The sequence below is a fragment of the Saimiri boliviensis genome, chromosome 4 (genome assembly GCF_048565385.1).
Source record: "Saimiri boliviensis isolate mSaiBol1 chromosome 4, mSaiBol1.pri, whole genome shotgun sequence".
In the NCBI taxonomy this organism is placed as follows: domain Eukaryota; kingdom Metazoa; phylum Chordata; class Mammalia; order Primates; family Cebidae; genus Saimiri; species Saimiri boliviensis.
In genome coordinates this window covers 46,486,191-46,513,546 of record NC_133452.1, presented here as the reverse complement: position 1 = coordinate 46,513,546, position 27,356 = coordinate 46,486,191, and the positions used below count along the sequence as shown (strand labels likewise).

General features: G+C 33.7%; 2 protein-coding genes across 2 annotated transcripts in view; one reads left to right on the top strand and one right to left on the bottom strand.

Moving 5' to 3' along the window:
• CLVS2 (clavesin 2) overlaps nucleotides 1-12,925 on the top strand; it is a 78,210-nt gene extending 65,285 nt beyond the window's left edge. The window contains exon 6 of the mRNA XM_003932374.4: nucleotides 1,790-12,925. Within this exon, the coding sequence (XP_003932423.1) occupies nucleotides 1,790-1,877 (88 nt within the window). The 3' untranslated portion in view covers nucleotides 1,878-12,925. The remainder of the gene's footprint in view (nucleotides 1-1,789) is intronic.
• On the bottom strand, nucleotides 6,186-6,536 carry LOC120363209 (mitochondrial import inner membrane translocase subunit TIM14). The gene has a single exon (XM_074397553.1). The coding sequence runs from the start codon at nucleotides 6,534-6,536 to the stop codon at nucleotides 6,186-6,188; it is 351 nt and encodes a 116-aa protein (XP_074253654.1).
• Nucleotides 12,926-27,356: the final 14,431 nt, after the last annotated feature.

Here is a 27,356-nt window from a genome sequence, read left to right as displayed (position 1 = left end):
TATAATAGATTTAATTTTAGGAAAAATTTAAAATTTATTTTCTATAAAGAAAATAGAATTGCTTTCTCTATTATCCCATTAGTCTTCATTTTGAGTGCTTCATACTGAAGTTCTTTCAATATGGAAATTGTTTACTGGCTAGAAGTCCAGACATGAAGACCTTACTCTTTTCCAAGCTGTATGATGCACATTGTATTCACAAGAAAAGAAACTGATAAAGTCCCTGCTTATGGAACTTGCAGTCTCGTGCATATCAGTTGTCAAGTCAATACTTTAGCACAGGACATTAAATGAACCTCTTTCTCTTTTAACATGGATTCATCTGAGAGCCAATTTGCTTAGTTGGGTCTTACCTAAAAACAAAAGTCTAATTACTTAGTGTTTTGTGCAGTTGTCTGCTTTGTTAAAAAGTCTTTTATTTGCTTTAAATACAGATGGTGGTTTAAAGTAGTTTAAATGAAGATGGTTATGTACTACTGCATAATAATATGAAACAAAATCTCTCTTCTCTCTGTTCTTTCTCCTTGTTGCCCTCTTTTCCTCATCCTGCTCTGTCTCTCTTACACACATACACACAACTTTAGTCAGGCTTTTTTCTGTGATAGGCATCTAATGCCGACTTAATATTGAGATAAAATAGTGTAAATGACACTTAGGGAACAAAATCTCTCAATATTTTAATGCTTTTACCTTCATTTTCATTCCATCTTTGAAAAATAATTTAAGTTTATTTAAATTGAGTCAGTTTATCAGTTAATTCTGTCATTATTTTTACTTTGATAATTAGTTTCGTTGCTGTTCTTTTTCATTTGCATGTGCAGTTGTGTTTTAGCTTATGGTCTTTTCAGCAGTTAATGAGGTCTGCTAAGAGGCATATTGCCACAGTAAAAGCCAGTTGGCTGGAATGCAGCAGCAGGGGAAGAATTCATTACCCAGGAGAATTCTAAAAGGGCAGCTGCTTCCTAAATGCTATAGCTATTAAGATGGCAGCTTCCTGCCATGACAGGAGCATGTTTCATTGATTTTCCTCTTTCCAACTCTCATGTGATTTCCTAATGATAAATTAAGATATAATCCCCACCTGCTATCAAAGTCATGTATAGGTAGGTTTTCAAATTATGTGCTTTCCCAATAATAACGTATTGTGGCCTAAACAAGAGGGGTTTTTACTTTTTAAAATTCTATAACTGTTCCATGAAACTTTCAAGATTAAGATTGATTTTATCTGGATATTCTACTAGGAAATTTAATAAAAACATTCAAATTTTGATCTTTTTGTTGATACGATCATTCAAGCTAAAAATGACGGTCCGAAGGAAAAAAAGGTGCATTTTTGTTGCATTTTTTTCATAGATTTTTTAAAGACTGGAATTAAGCCTCCTGTTATTTCTTTTTAATTTATCATAATAATCATTTCACTGTAATTTTTTTCATTTGGAGATGTTTTATTGGAAAACATCTATCCTACACTAGAAATTTTTGGTATCTCAAAGAAAAGAATCTTGTTCAACTATGAAGAACTCTTAAGCCTAGTATTGTCTATTCAGAACCATTGGTGACTCATTATTCTAGTTAGAGGCCAGAGAGGATTGTTTCCTTACTCCAGTGCAAAACATCACCAGCAGTGATTTCTCTCTAAATGTGCAATATCCACAGTTCACAAATTCCTTGATATAGAGGAAGGGAATCCACATTCTCGGGAGAAGTAATGACAAAAAGACAGAGGAGGGAATGTCATCTGCGCAATTATCTGGTAATAACTCACTGATGTTGGCTTTATCCTTTCCAGATCCCAGTCAGTAGTGGATCCTACAGTACTAAAACGCATGGATAAAAATGAGGAAGAAAACATGCAACCTTTGCTTTCTCTGGACTAATAACTTCTCTACATCTCCTTCACGGATTAGAAATTGAAAGTGTTGGTTTTCAGCAACAGGGACAGCACTGTGGAGGAATTACCAGCTGGAAACTGACTTATTCATGTTAATGTAGCATAATATATAATAAGGCATCAGGCTTTCCTTGGCCTGAACCATGGGGGCCCTGAGCTGGATTTTTAAAATGTCAATAATTTATTCTGTAAGTGCCAAGTTCTTTGTAAATATAATGTAATCTTCATGTCAAGTTTGTAAATTTCGGTAGTAACTCAATTTGGAAAAAGGTTGGCTCAAAACTCCATGCCAGTGATATGAACTATAACAAAAAGCAGAAAAGACACAATCAAAGCGAATTAAATGTAGCCCTCTTTCCTATGAAGCCATATTTCAGCTATCATAGTGATTGTTGCATTGTTTTTTTCTGAAACTCTGTCAGTATTCAAACATACTTTTAATGGGCGCACACAACTAAATGATTCTAGGAAATTTCATGATTAATGTATTTCCTGTCTAGTGATTTTCATTTCAGAGAAATGTGTCTTAGTAACTATCATTGCACTTGCATTTTGGAGGCAAGGAATGGCAGATGAGCTGGTAAACTGAACACTTGAACTCTTCTATGTTGTTTAATTCCTGGAATCTTGTGAAAAGATGTGTTTCCTCAGTTAAGACATAGAATTGTAAGAGAGTGGATTCTTTTTAAATTGCTGTCTTCACAATGTGCCCTCTATTCAAGACCCCATTATATTTCTTTCTAATGTACTCTAAGTACATTTCTTCCCCCAAAACTCTTTGACCAAGAGAATGAGAACTTATATGTGAATAGTGTTTTGACAGCTAATTTTGAACATAAAATTTTCTGCTTACAGGTAAGGGGTTAATTTCTAATTGTTGTGCACTGGTTAAAACATATATATATTCACTCATATATATTTTTACTGAGCTCTAATAAATCCTTGATGTAACAGGATTATAAAATAAATCATAGATATCCAATGATCTTCAAGATGTTATAGATAATTACATGAGATAACTGGAAAACTATTCCACTGAAGTTAATGAAAATGAGAAACAGTGAAACTGACTTTCAGTGTACCTGTTTAAGGGAATTCCAATTTAATATATAATGCAATCTTAGATATGTGCCATCTTATTTGAACTATATTTTTCTTTCAAAGAAGCAACAGATTTCAACATAGTGTAGGGTAGCATCAGGTGACAGCCAATTTTATTTTTCAAATTTAGGTTAATTATCTTTGAGATCTGATTTGTCCACAGATTTTTTCAGAAAAGGCTAAAAAAACACATTTAGTCAGGAGATAAAATGAAATCATCTGAAGGCATCTAAGACAGCATGCAATAGTTTATACATGGATTTAGAAATTTGCATATTTAATATTTTATTTCAAAAATTCATACAATTACAGCAAATTTTACAAAACTTTATTTAAAATTTCAATGTGAAAAAAAGATTTTTATCACCCGTAATAAGTTTTGAGATTGAGAGTTTATCTTTAAAATATTCTTTTGGAAGAAAAATATCTCCAGAAACTCTTGGAAACCAACAAAAATAAAGGCATGTGGCAGCCTTCACACTTTTGAACCAAAAGCTTCCAAAATTTGTTAGAATTCTACAGCCAAAAATTGTAAAAGCAAGCTAAGTACATCAGTGTATAGTGTATCAATGGACGGCCTCCTGTGTGTAAAAGTACATTAATTAACACAAATGAAAGACCTTAATAATGCCAACCTCCAGTCATGTGCAGAAGAATAATGAGTGTCAGTTATTCTGCTCTCCTTGTTACTTTTACAGAGGTTGGAAGGCACTGGGGACATGTCTGAGCAGTTCTTACCTTTTTGAGAATTCTAACCATTGATATTCTTATATTCTTGCCTACCTGACATATATTTTGTAGCCATGGGCTTTATAGACTACATAAACCTTATGCAGTATAATCCACTGGAATAAAATAGAAACATTGTAAGTGCAGAGGGCAGAAAACATTTTATTCTCATGAATTTCTCTTGATGTGTATCATTTATTGCCAGTTTTCAGAATTCTGCCAGTTTCAGATGTCAACCAGCATTGGCAGCTTCTTTCCCCTATCGTAAAGTTAGTGTCATATATAAAAATAACTAGAAAGGCATATTTTATATGTATGCCTATCTAATTATAAGTATCATTCACACTGTCTCCCGGACCCACATTTGGAAAGTTTGCATTGCATTACTGCTCATCTTTAAATGAGCAATTGAGAGTTGGCTAGATTATGTAAAATATTTTAAAATGAATGAACAAATTACAATGATGATGCCTTTTGAAATTACCATATCTAGTTCATTCTGTGAATAAACTCATTTTATGGTAATGCTTGTGAACCTCAGTCAAGGGATATTCATTCAACTTTATAAATTTATCCGTCAGCACCAGGTATCTAGCACTGTTTAGGACTTTTTCCCTTCATGATATTCTGTGTCACATAGCTATGTTTATTGTTGTATAATCTATACCCTATAGTTGTATACTTATAAGCACTCCTATATCCTTTTATTTTAATTGCAATAGTATACCTCCACTCACTGCCTCTCTCTCTCTCAGACACACACTCTTATACACACACTAACACACTAGACTGTTTGCTCTAATTAATTTGCATCTGTACTTTGAGAGGGATTTTAGTTGTCTTGTCACTTGAAATCTGTGGGCTTCAAAGAATTACCACATTTGACTTGGAATAGGCCAGTAGTCCATTTTTATTTCCCTCTGCCTGTTCCATCTTCTATTTCTGGTATCTTTTTTTTTCTTCCAGTTATTTCAGGGGCAGCTGCTTCCAAAGCTGGTTTAAAAATAAGTAACATCTCTTACCATGTTGTCAGTGACATTTGCCTGCATTTTTGACTACTGTTTAAGAAGGAAGAGATTATCATGAAAATATGCTCTAAGAAATATGAAGAAGTGCCTCTTTGAAAATGGAATAAAGCAGTGATACTGGCATATGGATTTTATTTGTACTCTCTTCCAAAAAGTAAATACATAAATCTTTATTATAAAGGTGAAATATTTGAAGGATATTTGAGGCCTTTGTTTGAGTATTCCCATACAGTATTAGGTCTCTGTTGTGTATGTAAAATACACTTTAACACATGTTAATGATAAACCTGGCACTATGCTAAAACAATATACAAGTATTAAACAGTTTTGCAAGCAAGTTTTTGAAGTGGGCATGCATGATTTCTTTTATTTCAGTAATGGTTTGCATAAGTGTAAACAGAGATATTGCCTAAGTTTTTCATATAGAATACTTATTAACTTTATAGTACCAATAATTCATACATTCATAAGCAGGAAAGCCAAAAATTCATACATTCATACCTAGCTTTTTTTTTAAACATCATTTACATTTATTAGTGTATAAATTAACAGTCCAAATGGAATATTTTGATATTGACATTTCATTTTGCTAACAGTGTTTAAGCTTAATCATAACAATTACAGAAGTTTGATTGTCAAGAAATAACCAACTGAAGGAATAATTTATAAATGGTTAGTACCTTTAAGGGGCTAGCTGAATACAAAGTAAATACTTCTCATGCCTGTAATCCAAGCACTTTGGGAGGCTGAGGTGGGAGGATTGCTTGAGCCCAGGAGGTTGAGGCTGCAATGAGCTGTGATTGTGCCAGACCGGTACTCTGAAATCTTTATCATACTGTTTTTAATGTCTGAAATACTCTGTTTATTAATATATGTATGTAAATAGAATACATACACACCCACCCACACCCCTAGGTCAATTTCTTAGGTCTAAGTTGTGGCTAAATTCACTTTTAAATACAAGGTTCCAAGTATCCAAGTTGCTGGGCCAGTTGTCTCTACCTGGAACAGCCTTTTTTTTTAAAACCTCTTAAGACCCCCTACTTGACCAGCTTGAGTGAATTTCTATCATACTATTTATCACAGTCCAATGACCAGTTTATTGGCCTCCCATTAAAGTGGGGGCTCCCTGAGAGCAAGGACTGTCATCTTCACTTTGCCTTGAAGAGTAGACATAGGTCCCAAATCATCTGCCAAATGAGGAATGAACAATATTAATCTTCAAATGGTGTGTTTGCCCATAATTAATATGCAAATATTCTAAACTATAGTCTAATTTAAAATCCCCATGTTTAAACAAAAATTATACCAAGGCTTTGAGATTTAGCTTGTGCTAAATCATTTTTTAAAACTGTAACTCTGAGGCATTTTATTATAAAAAGTTAATACTCATATACATAAAGTAATATGTACTTAAAATTCATGATACATTTACTTCATTTTTTAGCTTGACCTTCTAGTAGATCCTTAGCTTCATTGATTTTGGCTGCTATATAAGGAGATCCTCCTTTGTCAGGATGATTTAAAAGCATAATTCGTCGATGAGCATCTCTTATTTTCCCTTTATTGGCAGTAGGGCTTACACCTAGTATTAATGCTGCTTCCCGTTTTGTCATTTTGGGTTCAAACCCACCTCTGTAATAGCCACCACTGAAGGCAGATTTTGGTAGACTTTGAAAAACTTGTTTTACTTGAGGCTCCATATGCTTCATGGCTTGCAAAACATAACGGCCTGCAAATCCTGCAGCTGCAATGGTCAGTCCAACTGCTACCATTGTACTGGCCATGGCCTCAGCCGCGAGCCCGGCTCATTCCTGCTTAGAGGCAGCGGCCGCCGCCCGCACACCGGGAGCAGAGCGACGCCCCCGCGACCGCACGCACGACCCCCCTAGCTTCTTTTAATAGTGATAACTAGGTCATATTGTTAAATGAGAAGTTTCTGTAATATTCTTGAGGGAACAGAAGTCCTAATGCATCAAGAAATTGGAGAGCTGTTTTAGATGCTGGGGAATGTATTTATGACTCTTCACAAAAAGAAACCTTCAGAGCCATAGAGTATGTCTTCAGGGACAGGCTTCCTTTACTTTTATAATGTAAAGGTTTATGGACACGTCTATTGTCCTTTAAATAAGTTCCATCAGGAAAGCTTGCTGAGAGACTGTACACTCTTCTGTTGTTTTATTTAAAGGTCTGCCTTGTGTGGTGGGTGAATAATATCTCAGCTTCTTTGTGTATATTCATTAATGATTACATGAAAAGTTGCCATCAGCCATGAGGACACTTCAGAAAGATTTTCAACACACAAATTAAAATGAGCAGAGCTCTAGCATGATATTTGAACTTTCAGATATGGTATATGTACATTTTTTACAACAATAAGCTCATAGGCATATATTGCATTTTAGATCTGCTATATAAATACATAGCCTGAAACATAGTAATGTGTTTGAAATTTGTGAGGTCACTGATCATACAAGAAGAGGCAAATTATAAACCAATGTATTGAAACAAAAGAAGACTGGTTAAATATGCAAGGTGTATTAATTATCTTCAGTAATGAAAAGGGTTTGTTTTCTTGTTTTTGGTCTTTTGTTTTAGTTGAAAAAAATAGCTTCCTATATGCTACTGAAACTATTTGACATTATTTACTACATGAAAGGGACAAATAAGTAAAAATACAAAAGAAGCTTGGCTTTGTAACAATATTATATTATGATGTTAATGGCTTAGAGAACATAGTCATGTCATCTTTTTTAAGAATTAAAGTTTTATTTTATAAACATTTAGAGGCTAACCTCAGACATGAAAATAGTGCTGTGGATTCTACTATGTACTAAATATGGGAATGAATTTCCTGGGACTCTATAAAAATATGAAATAACAACTTTGTGGATTGAAACATTCAAGTTAGACCTTTTTCAAAGAAGGAGGAGTGCAATTGATGCTATTGAAATAAAATTTTAGAAATTGATTAATTATAGGACTTTAATATAATCAATACAGCCATGGTAAATAGTGGAAATTGTTAAAATTTAGAAGGTGTTTTGTCAGTGTTTGACTTAGTTTCAAGTCTCAATGCAAATATTTCTGTCCTTGATAATATTAGTGCATTTATTCTGTAAGATTTGTTTTTTTCCTAGTGAATGAGATGGCCCTAGGTGAAAATCAAAATAAATTTTAACAACAGCTTTAAGAGTCAGCCATTCCTCAGCTACTTAAAAAAATTGCAATGAACTTTAATTCATTTACATTTAACAGAGGTTCAAATCATTGTCTTGTTTCTAATCCAATTTTTCAGATTTTTGCATTTGCTTAAATGATAAATAAAACTCAGAAAACCAAATATTTTTTGTTTTCAAAGCTTTTCAGGAAAAATAAAAGATGTCTAGAGGAAAAATACAAGTCCTTGAAGAATACTGAGCACACTATTTGCTATTTTGCTCCAATGTTATTTTTACAACTACATATTATTTGTTTAGTACTATACAAAATTTGGCCTTTTGAAGGAGTTATAATTTCCAATAAGTATAATATAATTTTTGGATAGGTATACATTTCTGTTTAAGAGAAGTGTATACTTTAATTTTGTATATTTTATATTTTAAATGTATACATTTATTTTGCATATGGTTGATGTTGAATTTGGTAGTCCCAGATCTGCTGCATCTATAAAATGGAGATGTCTTTAAAAAGTTGTCTAAAAATTAACAATATTTTTAGTTTGAGAGAACTTGTGCTTAGCTATTTAAGTTAGGATTCCTCCAATTTTGTGATATTTGTATGTGTGGGGATCAAAAAGGAAAATATATAGTAGTTGTTTAATCAAAATGACATTCAATATTCTATAACTTCTAGTCAAACTTTCTTTTTTCCAGCTATTTTCTTTTTATTTTTTATTTTTAGTACATAGTAGTTTATTTTATTTTATTTATTTATTTTTTAATTGCATTTTAGGTTTTGGGGTACATGTGAAGAACATGCAAGATTGTTGCATAGGTACACACATGGCAGTTGGAAAGAAGTAAGCTAACATTTTAATTACATACAGCAATGGAATGATTAGTAAATAAAATAACTAGTGTTTTCACATTTACACATAAAATGGATTAGACAAGAGATTAAATTTAGAAATTTGAATTACAGGAAAGCATTGGTTTAAACAGATCCTCAAAAAAGTAATTCCAGGTCAAAATATGTTGTGAAATTAAAAAAAGAATTCATCCTGATTTGAGAAAGAATGTTTACTCACTAACTATACATTTGTGTCTTCAGTAAGTTTTTCTCACTTACCCTATCTGTGGATGAAAAGTTATCTAATAAGGTAAAAGAGACACAATTACATTTACCTAGAACCATCTATAAGTAGATTTCATGAATTTCTTTGGTCCAAACTCAGAGGATTTTCTTTACACAGGATCCTTGAGGTTATCCAGAATCATTATTGGTGCTCCCTCCTGAAGGCAGGCCAGGAGAACCATGATTCCAACAGTAGTATCCGCAGTGAGAATGAACCCAGGCAACCAAAAAACACAGGAAAAGCCATTGTTTTCACTCTGGTTGCCAAAAAGTGTGTTCCTTCTTCAGGAGGACCAAGGAGAAAATATTTTTAATTATAAGCAGAAAGCCATTTCAAAATGTCAAGAGTTTCTAATATCAACAGTTAAATACTTGACAAGTGAAAAGAGGTCATGGGGAAGTGACGGTCAAATCTCTGTTGTGAAGCGAGTTTCCACACAGCAATGTCATCAAAAACTCGTGTCTCTGAGGATTACTTGTTCCTCTAAAAATAAAATTAAATACGCTGTTTTGTTCTCTTTTTTTTCTAATTGGTATCACAAAAGTATCAAACAGAAGCCACAAATACTTTGTTGACATTTAAGAAAAAAATGCTATATTATACATATATGAACATAATTCACTTAGTTGCATATGATTGAAATATTTGCATGTTTGTTTATGAATTATTGCCTAAAAGTTTTATGAAATATAATTACAAAGTTTTGTGCTAGAAAATTGTGTTCTTTGTGTCTTGGATTCATGGGGAAGACTGGTAATATCCCTTCCTCCTCATTCATATAGCTAACAATTTTAATTGGATGGCTAATGGATATGTGAATTTAACATTTGTAAAACCAAACTTTGCTTTCACTCTGACCCTGCTTCCCCTTTAGCCTTCTCATCTCACTCTGTGTCAACCCCAATCTTCCAGTTTCTAGGAATAAAAAATTTGAAGTCATCCTCTCTTTCTCTCCTCTTTTTCTCTCAAAACTATATCTAATCAGCTAGCTCATGCTGTTGGCTCTTTAAAATATATCCACACTCTAACCACTTCTCTAATCTTCATCAACACTGTTTTAGCCCAAGTCTTCAACATTTTAAATCTGGAATATTTTAATAATCTAAAAAATCATCTCCTTGTTTCTAGAGTAGATTTTTCAACACATTAGCAAAAGTGAGTCTCTTAAAATGTAGCTCAGATAATTTTGTTCTCAAAATCCTCTGAAAGAGCAAAAGCCAATGTCTTTATAACAGGGTATGAGAAGTGTTGATATGAAGGCAGTAAGCATCAGTATAGCAGCATACCATGGTTTCTGAGTGGCCTGGCATTTTTGACAATAATGTGCAAAAATAGTTGTTAAATACTTTAATTTTTTGCTTTTGAAGTTCTCTACCCGATTCTTGACTTTTCTTAGATAATCTCTTAAGAATCTCTCCTTTATCTGCTGCTGCCAAACTGTCATCTTTGCTGTTCCGGTAACTTGCAAAGCATGCCTCTACCTCAGGACTTTGGCATTGCGGTTTCCTTTGCCTCTTTCTTTCAAATATTCTCATGGTTTATTCCCTCATCTCCTTCAGGTCTTTGCTCAGATGTCATCTTTATGAGGACTCTCTTTCCCAATTTTAGATGAAACAGCCTGTGGTTCTTCACATTCTCCTTTTCTGCTGTATTTCCTTTCCATAGCATTTATTGTCTGATATACCACACAGCTTATTTATTTAATTTACATTTTCCCCCAGTAGCAATGTGAACCCCACAAGGGCAGGAATTTCTGTCTGTCTGTTCACTATTGCATTATTGGTGCCTTGAACAGTTCCTGGGACTTAGCAAATCCAAAATGATTTCATGAAGGTCCTAATTTGTTTCAGCAAGTTACATAACACACAATAGTGTGCATTGAAGGAGAGTTTCTTGTTTTCTTAATTTAAAAAATCTTGTTATTTATCTTCCTCTCATAATGATGGAATCCTGAATTAAAAATGATATTCTCCTCTTCTCAATTGTGGTCTCTATCCCTGAGCCTAAGTTTTACATCAGTGTTTCAGTTTTGTCTTCTGAAGTTACTCCAGGGTCACTGGACCCTATGTGTATCCACATGGCTTACTCTTGGAGAGACTACAAGATAGCTCAGGTGAAAAGTCATTTTGAGATTAAAATTATAGGGAATTGTTCTTTATTCATTATCATAGTTAATTTCAGTTTTTAAAAAATTGTGGGGGGTTAAAATGACCATAATTCCAGTATTGGAAGCCAGTTTAAGAGAATATGACTATGTAGTTACTTTTAATGGAAAAGAGAAGAAGAGGAGGAAAAAGGAAAGAAAGTGTTCGTACCTTCTCTGCAACAATTATAAAATGAATGAGGAAGTATTTTGGTGTTTCTAAGGTCTTTACATGATCTTGAAATCTACATATTATAGTCATTTAGTCTGTGAACACTTTTAACAATTGGGTTTCATGTTATGTATCTTTAAATTTTTATGATGAAAATTTATAGCTGTGACAGAAGATAATAGAAATTGCTCATGCTCATATATATTTGAACTGGCTTTTCAACTTGCTCCCTTCTCTTTATTTTAATTCTAGCTATCATTTTAGAGCCTTACAGTCACAATTCTTTTTAACTATCCCCAAATTTTATTTCCTATTTGGACTGACTTCTCCATAATTTGAGTAACTAAATGTCCTAGATATTGGTTCTTGGTGTGATAGGTATCTGATTTTTACCCACGGCAGTTTAACTTTTAATCCTTGCCAAACACATCTTATTCCTTTTCCTTGGCTATATTGTTGTGCCTTTCCCAAAGCTGTAATAATTTGAGCCTCCTGTTTTATAATCTCCTACCAGAACCTCTATTAAGAAGACAACGAATTTAAAGGATCAGCAGGTGATGTTGAAGAAGAAATATAACCTGAAGAATAAGGATAGATGTTTGAAAATGTGTCAGAAGTTATCCAGTTTTTTAGTGGCTTTGTGATGGGTAGAGGTTTTGTTCTGCTTTGTGTACTGTGTATGACATTGTTAAGCAATATAGATCATGTTTCTTGTCAGTTACACAAGGATATGGTAATCAGGGTTAACAGTTTGGAAAACATTCTCTAGAGAAGAGACTAATGATTCTTGCTCACAAACAAGGGAGAATTTCCTTACATTTCTTAATATTTCATCCTTGATAGTCTGTACAGTGAAACCACTTCCCTCTGTGACATCCTTTTTTGCCAACCTTTATGAATGTGTTTAGCATCACTTCAAATATAGAGTTCAAGCTCAAGTATACACAGCACATAAAAGATACTATAGTTCATGTTCTCTTAGGTTGAATTTTCTTTTTATAATTTTTATGATTGAATTCTAAGGATATGTTCCTTGGTAAATTGTATTAATTATAATCCATTGTATAATGGATTTAATAACTTTACAAATCATATCATTGTTATATTCTGAAAACCATTATATTAATATTTTATTTCCTTTTTAAAAGAGAAACTGTCTTTTTTTATTTCTGAGGATGAATGAAATACTGTTAAATAAAATGTCACTAAATGAAATTTCAGATTCAGAAATGTGGGTGCATGTATATGCCCTTTCAGTTTTTTTATCATTAACTAAATTTCTGTAAATTTTAAAAAACATCATATAAAATGCTATGAAGAAATTTGTCATTAAAATATGGAGACATTTGAATTTGGTGCTAGAATTCGGAAGTATAAAATGCTTTAAAAACTGACTTTAAACATATGTGGCTATATTTTAATGGTATTTTGAATTTACTGTTGACTTGATCAAATATATTTGATACATTGGTATTCTCTTGAAGTCACTAGAACTTCCTGATTTCTAGAATGAAAGATTGGAGATACAAGAAATTGTCAATTATATATAAAATCTTCCTCTTAAAGCAGTGGACTGGATTGAATGATGATTTCAGTTAATTTCATTTTTTACACTAACACATTTACTGAGCATTTACCTGTGTTCTGTATACTGGGGATATAGGAATAAACAAAACAAAGCCTTTGCCCTTCTGAAAGTCACTCTAGTGGAGACAACATATAAAAAGCCGGTAAGTGTTGCAAATGCAATGAAGACTTACCAGTTTAATTGTGTGACCTCCAGCACACTGTTTTCTCATCAGTAAAATGGGGCAATAATTGTACTAACAATATGAGCTAAGTTTTCCTGTGTATCCTCTTGAAAACTTGGCTCCTTCTTTTTCATGGAAAACCCCAATATAATCTCCCCTTATCCATGCTATTTTGAGGATGGCTTCAGGGTCCTGTGGTTTCTGTTTTTCTGCTCAGAGGTGGCAGTGCTTGCCAGGGCTATAGATGCTCAGGGCAAATGCATCTCCTAATCAGTGCTTTTCTGCTCCTGCAGAGTTTTCTCTCTCTTAAGGTAAATTCCATACTCCTTTGCTTCATTATAACTGAAAAATCAACATTGATTTGCCATCAGAAGACAAAAAAAACCCCAAAAGATTTAAGAATTCTGAAAATTGCACAATTCACTCTTTCTACTTAATTTGTTATTCTCCCTTACCCACAGAGAGAACCACAACTCCTGGTTTCCACTGATGGGCTTGGGTATGCTTTATGTAATACAGCTGATGGAAGGCCCAACCATTGTGGTTTCAGAAGTGCTAATTTAGGTAGTATTAAAAGGATCATTTTGGCTGGTATGTGAAATGTAATGGAAACTTTTGCTTTTTGTATGATGATCATACTATAAAACATCTTGAAAAAGCCATAAGAAAGTTTCAAAGTATGGGCAGAATACAGAAATACCATGAGTACTGATTATACTCATCAAGGAGGAGCCATGAGTAAATAAAAGTTTCTCTTATGAAAAAAACCAGTAACAACCAGCAAATGATACCTGTCTTAAGGAAACAGACGTCTATTTCTGTTCATATCAAAATATTACTATAGGAAAGTTTCTATGTTAGTATAGGCTGGATGCCATGTTAATTAATGAACACAAAATTGATTCTTCTTTCATGTGATTTTCATAGAGCAATATTTCAGGACATCAACGATTGATGCACTAGATTTTTGATGGAGAAAAATGATGGAGAGAAATCAGAGCATCTATTATGATCATAGTAAAGAATCCTATTTTTGGAGGCAGGAGGTACACACAGTTTTCAGATTGCCTTTAAAAAAATATAAACTGTTTTCTTTATGAAGTCGTTATAAGCTTATTTCCATCATTGACTGTGTACTGAAGATTTAGGCCAGTCTCTAAAAAACAAGTAAATCGATATTTTATGCAACTTATTTAATGAAAGATATTTGAAAGCATTTTTTTGAGAGGAAATAATTTTAAACCTTATTCTGCCACAGTTCCTCTTTTGTCATTTAGTGGACATTGTAAATACGTTTTAACAAATTTCTCAAAAATAGTAAAGTAGGTCAGGCATAGTGGCTCAAGCCTGTAATCCCAGCACGTTGGGATGCCAACACCGGTGAATCACTTGAGGTCAGGATTTCAGCCTGGCCAACATGATGAAACCCCATCTCTACTGAAAATACAGAAAGTTAGCTGGGAGTGGTGGTGCATGCCTGTAATACCAGCTACTCGATCAGCTGAGACAGGAGAAGAACTTGAATCTGTGAGGTGGATATTGCAGTGAGCTGAGACTCTGTTTCCAAAAAAATAAAATAGGATAATAAAATAAAATAAATTGTAGAAAAATTCAGTATTTTAAAAATAACTAGAAATAGCTAAGCATAAATGTTTTTAAATTTAGAATAATTATGAGGATATTTAGCAATTATGTAAAATATTCAAATAACCGATACTGCCAAGTAGATAATTATCAACATCTAACAAAATACACAAAATATAAATTTTCCTATTTCTTCTCAGCCCAAAAGCTACTTCTTCCCTTTATATTTCTTCTTTCTTTCTCTCTTTCTTCTTTCTTTCTTTCCCTTTCTCTCTTTCTTTCTTCTTTCTTTCCTTGTCTTTCTTTCTCTCCCCTCCCTTTCTCCCTTCCTTTCTTCCTTTTTCTTTTCCCTCCCCCATCCCTCCTTCCATCCCTCTCTGATGCTTTCTCTTTCTTTTCTTTCTTTCCTTCCTTCCTTCCTTCTTTTCTTTCTTTCCTTCTCTCTTTCTTCCTTCTTTTTTGTTTTCTTTTTCTTTCAAATAGTAGATGCTACTTCTTGAAAATCCTTCAGAGCTTTAGAGATCATCAAAACCTGGCTGGGTGCAGTAACTGACAGCTATAATCCTAGCACTATGGGAGGCCAAGGCTGGCTGATAACTTGAGACCAGGAGTTTGAGACTACAGTAAGCTATGATCATGCCACGGCACTCCAGCCCAGGTGACAGAGCAAGACCCTATATCTAAAAAATAATCAAGATCAAAATCTTTAATTATATTAGTATGTAGATAGAGACATACAAGATCTGTCTTGGTAAAATTAGCACCACTAGTCAAGGGAAATACTAGCACTAGAACCAAGATTTCAACCAGTCCATTCATGCTGTTGTTGCTTTTAATAACTTTCCCCTGACTCTGCTAAAACTTTTTGCATTCAATTCTGTTCTACTTGGACATGACCTCATTTAATTTTCTGTATATCATTAAATGTGCTCAGAATTCTCCATCAGTATTATATTAGGTAAATATCTACTAATGCAAAGGGGGACAATACTCAGGAATGTTTACATTGGAAACAGATTGTACATATCGATTATTCTCAGGCTTTCAAGATTTTAGCAATCAATGAATGTAGGATGAGCTCAGTCTAGTAGGAAGATGAGATTTCAACAGGCCTATGTCTTATTCAAATGATAGTCACTTGAGGAAGTCAACTTCCCTGGTTTTAGGAGCATGTGCTCCCTAACTTCAAGAAGAAAATTGTTTTCTCTGGGCCCTTTTCACTTTCCCTTGCAATAGCCTTCATTTGGCTGGCTAAAAGGGGAGCAGCTTGACACAGGTAGTCAACTTAGCTCTTGACTTTCTTCTCTACATTTGTCAATGACTTAAGGCAAGTAGCAGGTCCGGATGTTGACTTTTTCTACCATTACAGCTGTCAAGCAAGTATGTAGTGTATCAGAGAGCTCTGATACTGCATGGAGAGAGTCCTTCCCAAAGGTTGACTCAGGAATTTGCCCCTATTAAATTAACTTACGAAGTGCTTTTCTCATATGATTTACTGTAGTAAGTTTATGGATTAGAATGTTAACACATTGGATTCTCTTAAGTCTTACAAAATGGAGAGAAGTTGTAGATCTTAATAAAGTGGTTTAATCTAACTATGCAAAAATATTTAATTTGGTTCGCTATAAGGTAATAAGAAAGTTCTGCCTCAGATTTTACTTGAGATTACTTTAGCATTGCTATTATTGAGTTTGGAAAAGGGCAACCTTGCAGTTACTTGGTCTCTCATTTTATCTAAATGTTTAACTGCTTTTATATGGATTTTAAAATAATGTGTGAAAACATTGTATTAGACTCACACTGAAGATATAAACATTACAGAGTCATACTCTCTTAAAATAATACATTTTTAAAAACAGTATTTATCATACTATTCTCTTCTAAGCTGACAGTAATCTATTTTAAATAGGATTTCTGAGAAAAGGAAATTATGGTTAAAAATAGCACAGCTCCATGCATTATACCATGTATTATATGCTAAAAATATATTAAAAATTTCTAATATTCAAAAAGAAAACCATAAAAGTGTCAGTACAAAGCATGAAAGAATGTCTTTGTAACCTTGGCATAGGACCTTTATGCCAATGATTCAAGTTCCGAAGTTTAAAAAAAGAACAAGTTTCATCAAGTGACATTTATAAGCAAAACCAAAAGACAATTGACTGGGAAAAATTTTCAATTCATATAACAGACATAGAGCTAACATCTCTAATATATTAAAATGCTTCTAGCAATTAATAAGAAAAGAAATAATATAGAAACAGCTACAACTACTGGATGAGGTGGCTCACACCTGTAATCCTAGCACTTTGAGAGGCAGAGGCAGGCAGATTACTTGAGGTCAGGAGTTTGAGACCAGCCTGGCTAATATATAGTGAAACCCCATCTCTACTAAAAAGTACAAAAATTAGCTGAATGTGGTGGCAAAAGCCTGTAGTCCCAGCTACTTGGGAAGCTGAGGCAGGAGAATCGCTTAAGCCGGGAGGTGGAGGTTGCATTGCGACGGGATTGTGCCACTGCACTCCAGCCTGGGCAGCAGAGCCAGACTCCATCTCTTGAAAAGAAAAAAAGAAAGAAAGAAAGAAAAATAGACAGCTAATGTGAACTCATGGTTCAGAAAAAATAAAATATAGTGGCTCAAAAAATAAGAAAAAATGTTATACCGTACTCAAACTATGCAGTAGTTTGATAACACACTCTCAAAGAGGCTATGGGAAACATCTTTCCCCTACCTTGTTATCAGCAGACTACATTGATAAAATTTGTGTAGATGGCAATTTGGCAATATCTATTAAAACGACAAATGGAAGTACCCTTTGACCCACCTTTTCTCTTCCAGAAAAGCATCCTTCAAACATACTTGCATGTTTGAGAAATATATGTACAAGAATACTCATAGCTAAATTACAAGAACAAAAAAAAATTGAGGAAACTAAAAAATGTTAAAAATATTTATAATGTTGCCAAAGAGAGAATACTATATAAATCTAATATAATCTGCTTAAATTGTTATAGTCAATCAAAAGAATTCTATACAAATCTAAAAATAGTGAGGAAATATTTTAGGTGCTGAAATAGATCCCAAAGATTTATTACTCAGAAAAAAGTAAGGTACAACTATTGCACTATGTATAGTATAAGTAATGTTTTATGTAAAAATATGGCAATGAGGATAAAAATAAATGGATGTATTTGCTTGTATATTCTTAAGGAAATGTAGAAGGATATAACAAGCTAATCACATTGGTTGGTTGTTGGGAAGAGATAGAAACTAAGTGGACTGGAACAAAGCGAGAAGAAAATTTTCACTTTTCTACAATTTGTTTTCATTTTTGAACTTTGTGAATGTATTACTTACTGAAAATTTTTAAAAAATGACTGAATCTTTAATTATCTTACATTCTTTTGACATTGCAAATAGTTAAAGATTGTAATATATATGTGTGTATATATTCTATTAATTATATATGTGGTATTCCATCTGCGTGTGTGTTTGTGTGTGTATATATATATGTATATAAACTGCTCAGCCTAAGATACAGACAATTATCTATAGTTTTAAATCCTCTTGCCTGCCTCTGATTTCCTCTTGAGGGCCTCTGATTTCTGCTCAAAGCTAACTATCCCATATTATGCTATTATTTTTATTTTTTGTGTAGCTTAAATAATGGTAAGGGATCAAATATTACGTGTATATCTCTAAAAATACACCTTTACATGTTTGAACTTTACATAAATGTCTTACTATATGCATTTTTCCAAACTTCTTATATGCACTAAATAGTATGTTTTTGATTTTCATTCATGATGTACTGAAGATTATACATTTTCACTCCCGTAAATTTGATTATCCAAAAGAGTTCATGTAAGCATGGGATGATCACTTCTTTGAAGTATTTAACAGAATTCAGTTAAATTATCTGGTGTTGGTGTTTTCCTTAAGGAAACATTTAAATTATTAATCTCATACCCGCAATTATTTTAGGGCTAATATTATTTTCAGTTTATCACTGAGTCCATTTTGTTATTGTATTTATTTATGTAGAAATTTTATTACATTCACTGAGTTTTTAAAAATTCTTACTTGCATTTTATAATATTCTCTACCTTTAAAAATACATACGCTGCATTTATCTTTATTGCTTCTTTCTATTCTTCATATTATTAATATTTTAATTAATTTAAGCCTTCTATATATAACTTGGTTGAGATTCTTTACCTTTGATTCCTATTCATTAATTTCACTATAATATTTATTGTTTGCTTCTTTCTTGTGTAAATTTTATGAATCTTGTTTTTAACTTCCTAATTTGGTTCAAAACTATTAAATTTAAGTCTTTCCTATTTTCTAATATTAAATATTTTGAAAGTGATGGATTTTCCCTTGGCAAATGCTTTTTCAAAACAACATTTTACATCCTTGCCTCTCATGTTTAATTCCAGATCTATGTGGAATTGATATTTTTATGCAGTGAATGGTAGAGATCAAATATTGCTTTTTCCCCTATTGAGCCAGGATATAGTGTAGTCTGAGGTAATTATTTATTGTTCTGTGTTTCAAATGATCCAGGCTTGCATAGGCTTTATTCCATACCTTCAGTAATTCTTCAAACCAAAACTTTAGGTGAAGCAAAGTAGGCAGAAGATCCAGCTCTGTGGCTTTAATGAAAGTCTCTGATATCCTTCCTTGGATACTCACATCTGTCTTGTATTTATAACCTGAAGATTTCCCTTAAAGTATTCCATATTGGTTGTAATTGACATTAAGTTTTCTTGGAATCACAATTGCTTCATCATTTATTTTTCTCTTACAGATAATTTATGTATTGGCGTAGGCAAAAAGCTTTGTCCTTGGTGCCTGTGCACTCTTCCATAATATTAGGCAGGACTTTCTGAGGGCATGGATATATAAACGTATTCAACATGGAGTCTGTCATTTCTTCTGGCTTCTTTCTTTTTAAACAATCACATATCAGAAACAAATTCCTTTTGGGATTATAGGAGGCAATGTTTACCAAAATAATCGGGTAGGATTCTTTCTACCTCTAATTTTTCAGAACCTTCAGGTTGTCTCTAAAGCAGATTATTAACAAAATTATTTTATATCTTCTAGAACAAGTGGTCCAGAATTACACAATTTTCTTACAAAATTTGTGTTTTATAAGATTTATGATGGTCTCTTACAGGATTTGCTGATTGTGGACCAACATGGAACCTATCAAACATTGCTTAGAACCTAGGGTGACTTTTAGATTCTTAAATATTTCTACAATTGTCTGGTTAAAAAGGTTCCCAGTGGTTGTTAATAATATGAATAGATTAGAACAATTGATACTTATAAAAAAATAAGGGACAAACAATGATAACCATGTGAGTGGATACTCTAGAATGGTGGTTAAGTAGTAGCTCAAATCAGACTCTTGAGTTTAAGTCCTTTGTATTACTTTATTAGGACTAATGCTACAATAAAATGCCAGGGATCAGGTGACTTAGACAACATAAATGTATGTCCTCACAGTTCTGGAGTCTAGAGCCCAAGATTGAGGTGTTGGCAGGGATTTTTACTCAGGATGTTCTGCTTTATATATAATTCTAATTCATAGAGATTTTGCAATTTGTGTTGTACTGTGCAGTATATCAAGTGTGTTATATATGTTTTGCATAATCTACATAATTAGATTACCTATTTAACTGCTAATGGAAATGATCTTAAGTCATTTTATATTAATACAAAATTTCTCTCTGTTATGTTTATTTACTGCAATGTGGCTTTCACTCTTGACACATGATGTGTCAGTAAAAGCCAGATCTGAAATACACAGAAGGTCTATCTCATAAAAACAGTTCTATCTACATATTTTGACAGATTTTTAATGCAATGTAATGACTAGTGATGTGAAAATTATGATGAATAAATGCCATTATTTCTATATCAAATGCAAAGCAAAATAAAATATATGAATTGAAAATAAGAATGGGTATTCTCAAAAAGGAGATTAATATTAGAAGTTTGTATATTAAATTCAAGCCTCTTAGAAATAATCACCAGGAAATGGCTTCTAATGTTCTTTGAAAATAGTACAAATGCGACATGTGCATTACATGTGTTAGAATTTTTTTAAAGATTTACTTTTTAACCAAAATCATTTTATAGGCCGGGCATGGTGGCTTATACTTGTAATCCCAGAACTTTGGGAGGCTGAGGTGAGCAAATCATTTGATGTCAGTAATATGAGACCAGCCTGGTCAATATGGTGAAACTCTAGTGAAAATACAAGAATTAGCCAGGCATGGTGGTGCACACCTGTAATTCCAGCTACTCAGGAGGCTGAGGTGGGAGAATTGCATGAATCCTGGTGGCTGAGGTTGCAGTGAGCCGAGATTGAGCCACTGCACTCCAGCCTGGGTGAGAGTGAATGAGACTCCTTTTCAAAACAAATTTTAAAAAGCACTGTATAAAAGAAGAAATGTGTGAGAAAACTGTCTCTAATGTTTTGTTATTCATAAACAAGTGGGTTTTATTAAGATATACATGATCTCCATTGCATAGAAGAGTCTCTGGCTCTCTTTTCTCTGGACAGCCTTGGTAAGTGAAATGGACAAAATGCATAGCATGAGGAGCATTTAAATGCTCATCTTCCTCTTTACCTCTTTTAATTTAAGAAGAGCTCTTATGCTGGTTTGTCTGATCTTATCATATTTCTTATTCTTTGTCTGATCTTATCATATTACTTATTCTTTGAGATGACCTAGTGAAAGAGATGTTGAATAGATTTCTGGGAACTCTAACAACTGAAGCAGATTGTTGCTTGGTTGATTAGATCAACCATATGCCTCCTACCAGTTTCCCATAAGTAAATAGTAACAAATATTTTGAAAAAAATTCAAGAAGTATAGAGAGATGAAGAAATATATAAAATAAAATTTTAGTTGATTTAAAAAAATTTCTGGATAAAGCCCTCTGGAATGAAAAGTAAAAAATAGCATACAGTAAATTATTTGATTCTTTCTATAGCTAGATAGGAAATATAAAGGGCAAATCAACTGGGAAACTGCTTAGAGAGAGGTTCTTTACGGGACGTGAAAACATTGGCATATTTTGAAAAAAATTTGAGTTGACCTAGCTCTCACTCCCAAGTGGTGGGGATGGAGAACATTGCTTGATAGCACAATATCTCACTTGGGTGTTTTTGCAATTTACATGACAAAAGGAATTTGGCAGCCAGTCACAGTCAATGGAAATTCTGAAAACTGATAATTCATGGTGCAGTGCTATTTATGGGACATGATTCCTAATTGTAAACTCTTTACCTCCATGTGATTCCTGATTAGAAAGAAAATGCATTAAAATACTGAAAAAACAAACCATAGAATAGTGAGTTTTTGATAATTTTTTATAACATGAATCCTGCTTTTCTCAATTACAGTAAATCAGTGAGTCCACTTGATACATAATATTTCTGAATAGAAAAACAGCATATTCCTTTATAGCAACACGTACAAGCAACATAGCTAGAATGCATATGATACTTAAATTTTTGAAATGAATACCTGAGCATACAAGAAAATAAAATATTTAAGATAAAATGAGAGTACTGAAGCACTTGCATGATACTGGGTGGTGGGTTTGTGGAATGGAGTGGGGGGAATTTGGTGAAATTTGCTGTTTTTAGGTCAAAGAAAAGGGTGACAAATCAGAACTCAGATCTTACACTAAGGTAGGTCCCACAAATGTATATATGCACAGTAATAGGGTAGAATGGAAAGAGCCCACTTACCCCAAAAGTTAAACTCGCCCTCATAAGGAGGCTGATAAGCCTCAGTATGGATTCTGGTGTCAAATATAAGTCTCTTTTGAGAATTCATAACCATGAACCTCTGTTTTGCTCATGTGAACTATAGGTTCCAATTTATACTACATGAGTGGTCCAGAAAACCATAATCAGAAATCCTGTTTAAAAAGTAGTCCCAACTGACAGCACCCCGGAAGACCTGTCAAAAACAAAAGCACAATTTTGAAGACATGGAAAACCCATGCTCCCAGGATTTTGACATGGAAAGGCTTCCTGAATAGAAGTTCGCCATGCAGTTTTAAAATCCAGGAGAAACAAATTTACCATGAACAAGAATCAACAGATACTAGAAACTGCAAAAAGCATATGATCTCCCTGAAAGTTTTACATATTAAACATTCAAGGATGATGATATAGGTAAATGTTCAGTAGGACAAAATAAGTCGGTAGGACTTATTTATTCAACATTCTTAATAGATTCACACACTTGTTTTTGCATTCAATAAATTAAGGACTTGAATATGAAAGTAAAATAAAAATTTTAGAAGAAAATACAGAAGAATACCTAATGCTAGAATAGGAAAGAATTTATTCAATCCTCCTTCCAAATAATTATAAAGGAAGTGAGAGATAAGTTTACTTATATTAAAATCAAAATTCCCTATACAGAAAAAGTTACCACAGATAAATGATAAGCTAGAGACTGGTAAATGCTTTTTGTGAACATATCCAACAAATATTTGAATGTGGAATCTATCAATAACTTCTGAAAATAAAAAAGAAGAGGTAGATAATACAGTAGAAAAGTGAGCAAAGCATTTAAGAGAAAAATAAGAAACCTGAACTGCCAAAAAATACATAAAGAATGCTCACTAGATATCAGAGAAATATGAGTTAAAGTAACATCATGATAATATAGCACACCTAAAGAGTAGGACACTCCAAAATATTTTATAATACCAAATTTTGCTGAGGTTTCTGGAGAGAGTATAATTAGTGGCACCTTTTTGGAAAGCAATTTGGCAGTATCTAATAAAATTGGAAACATGAAATCCTTTCACCCTCAGGGGTATATTCTAAAGAATTTCAGCATGCACATAGTGAGATTAGGTACAATATTTCTCCCTGTGCTATGATTTGTAATAGCTAACAAATTGAAAACAATCTCAACATTCATCAAGGAAAGAATGAGTAGTTACATTGTAATATATTTCACCCTGGAATGCTATACAACCATTGAAATAACTGGTGCTACATGTATAGAAAATTTTGGAATGATACCTATATTATGATGCAACTTTTATAAAATTTAAGAATAAGAAAAGCAGTACTCTATTCATATAAAGCAAAATTATAACAACATAATGAAGTCAAAAATTGATTACCTGTGGGGAGGGAGAAAAGGAAGTATGATCAAGCAGAAATTTAATGTAGCTTTAAATATATTTATTTTTAAAAAATACGTATTTTTTAAAAAAAGAATTGTCTTAATTTTCTTTCTTTTTTTTTTTTGTCTTAATTTTCTTTAAGTTTTGATCAAGATGCATGGTGGGGTAAGTAAGTATTATACTTTAAAATTTCCTGTATGTTTGAAATATTTCACCATAAAAAGGAATGTCATGATTTTGGTTTACTCTACCACTATATAAATATTGTCCTCATAATTAAATATTTCTGTGAAGTTCCATTCTGTTAACCACCCCAAAAGGCTCATATGTGTTCATGTTTTTCAGACCCTGTAAAATATGGTTATGTGAGGCCCAGGTGCCATTGAAGGTGAGCATTGTACTCTGTGCAAGCTGCTTATAGGGTAGTGCTTAGCTATCTCAGTTCCACTAAAGAGAGTCAGAGGTTGATCCTCATTAAATGACTAGCCTGTGAGACTGTTTTTATGTGCTGAATTGTGTTCCTCCAAAATTCATGTGATGAAGGCATAACCCTCAATATGACTGTGGTTGGAAATAGGGTCTTTTAAAAGATAATTAATGTTAAATGAGGTCATAAGAGTGGGGCACTGATTTAATATGACTACTGTCCCTATAAGATCATTTTCTAAGGGACATAAAATGTACATACGCAGAGGAAAAAGTCACAACAGGACAGAGACTGTCTAAGGAGGGAGACTTCAGGAGAAACCAAACCTCCCAACACCTTGATCTTAGACTTCCAGGCCTTACAGCTGTGGAAAAAAAAACGTATTTTTGTTGTTAAAGTCAATGAGATTGTGGTAATTTGTAGGACGGAGTTTTGTAACATGAAACTTTGTGACTTGGAAGCCCCAGCAAATAAATACAGCTATTACAGCATGGAAAGATATGAGATTGAAAGCCCAGAAATAGATGAAAGAACAGACATAGACATGTTAATTAGTCTATGAAACTGAATATATTAAAGGAATACCAAATGGCCTTTTCAACGAAGTTGCTGGCAGTATCAGATTGCTTCATATAAACATTTCCAGCAGCATCAGGTGGTCCATGACCTTCTTCTAGCATCAGGTGATTGTCAGCACAGCTAGACACCCAAGTATAAGTCATGTCTACAAGTAGAAACACATTTTGTTTTAGCTATTGTTACAAATAGCTTTCTTTGTTTTGAGTTTTATACTTTGCTTGTATTATTTATCACTTAATACCCTATAATTTCTGGCATATTAGTAATTACTCCAAGGTTTAATGTCCAACTGCCTAATTTAAGTCCATTTCTGTTGTTAAAAATTATAAACTATGGGGAAAAAAATGAACAGAAGCAAACAAACAGTACAACCAGACCTTCAATTCGCTTTGGCTTCCATTATTTTAATGATATGTTAGTCTTCAAGTTCCTAAAAACAATGGTAGTGTTACCCATTACTGCTTCTTGTCAGACATGAGAAAATTTTGTCTTTATTCCTTTTGGATAAATGGATTGTTTTGAACTGAAAGAGATTTGAGTAAAGGGGCATGCTGAAGAGAGTTAAGCCAAGGGAATGACTATATGAGAAGAATGAATGATGGTAGTGACAGCTAAAAGAACATTAGATTACTATGGAGATAAGACAGTTAATATAACACCCATAACAATATGCACCAGTTTTGTAGCCCTTATCTGACACCTGGGTCTCTGCTCTTCCTTTTATATGCTTTATTCAATTTAATCTTTAAAACAATCCTATAGAGTGGATACTAAGATGAGCCAAAATTCTCAAATGAGAAAACTGCCATTTAGTGACATCAATTAATCTGCTCAAGGACAGTGTCAGGATCTGAATCCAATTTTTTTCTCATTCATAAACCTAGGACTTTGTCTTAGTCCATTAGGAATGTCATAACAAAATGCAACAGATGGAGTGTCTTACAAACAACGGCAATTTATTTCTCACAGTTCTGGAGCTTGAGAATTCCAAGATCAAGGTGCCAGTGTATTCAGTGACTGACGATGGCAAGCTTTCTCATAGACAGCTCTTCTCACTCTAACTTTACATGGCAATCTGTAGGGAAGTCTATCTAAGGCCTCTTTTATAAAGGCCCCAATCTCATTCATGAGGTCTCTGCCCATCTGACTTAACAACCTCCCAAAGTTCCCACTTACTACTACCATCATCTTAGGGTTGGGGATTTGAACATATAAATGTTGAAGACACATAAACATTTAGATTATAGCAGTGTCTTTAACCACCACAACATACTGCTTCACAAAAGACAGATATTTCTTTTAAGGAATTAGAGAAGTCAATGTGAAACATTGTAATCTAAATATCTTGTACATATCAGCAGCCAGAAGAGAGCAAAGCTGAAGACGGCCTCTGCCTTGCCCTGCATAGTTTCAGGACACCTTGTACTTCAACTCATGTTTGCTGATGACTCAGTATGGCTGACATTTCCATGACACACAAATTAGACCACAGAAGCAAGGCTCTCACTGAGCTGGAGTGGGCCCTCAAGGTAGTGTATACCAATCAGATTTTTTCTTGGAGGACTCCATAATCAGATTTGGGAGGTCTGGAAGGAGCCCAGACTTTCTATTCAGCAAGAGTGGGCTGAGATTCAGCTGTAAATAGAAGAGAAAGGCTGCCATAGCAGTGGAAAATAACTATGTAGCCCTGGCTTGTCCATTTTGCATAAATGCAGCAATGATTCATCTTTGAGTTGATAAACATGTTTTCCTAAGTGAAAGTCAGACAGGCAGGATGTGATTCCTAGCTAGAAAGGCTTTATTACTAAAGGATTATGGAGAGAAGCCACTTAGCCTATGCCTTTGCCATGCCGGAAATCGATTTGTGCCTGGGGCCCAATTTTTCCTTTCAATGAAATGCAGATAAGGGGAAATTCTGGCAGTGTATTGCAGAGGATCTTTTCAGTCTGATTTTCCTTTGAGTTCTCATAGTGAGACAGGTCCGGTGTCATATTCAGGGCTCACATTAAGAATACAAGAAAATGACACAGGAGCAGAAAATCAAACACCACATGTTCTCATTCATAGGTGGGTGTTGAACAATGAGAACACATGGACACAGGGAGGGGAGCACTACACACTGGGGTCTGTTGGAGGGAAATAAGGGAGGGACAGCGGGAGGTGGGGAGTTGGGGGGATGGCATGGGGAGAAATGCCAGATACAGGTTAGGGAGAGGAAGGCAGCAAATCATACTGCCACGTGTGTACCTATGCAACAAACTTGCATGTTCTTCACATGTACCCCAAAACCTAAAATGCAATAAAAAAAATAAAAGAATACAAGAAATGCTCACTGACTCATTGACATAGTCACCAAGGTATCTCCAAACCTCAAGGGGAAAATACCCCCACAGACTCAGGATTTGAAAATATGGATGACACTGTAGACTCAGAATCTATGTGCAGAAAAAAACTAGGCACATAGCCACCACAC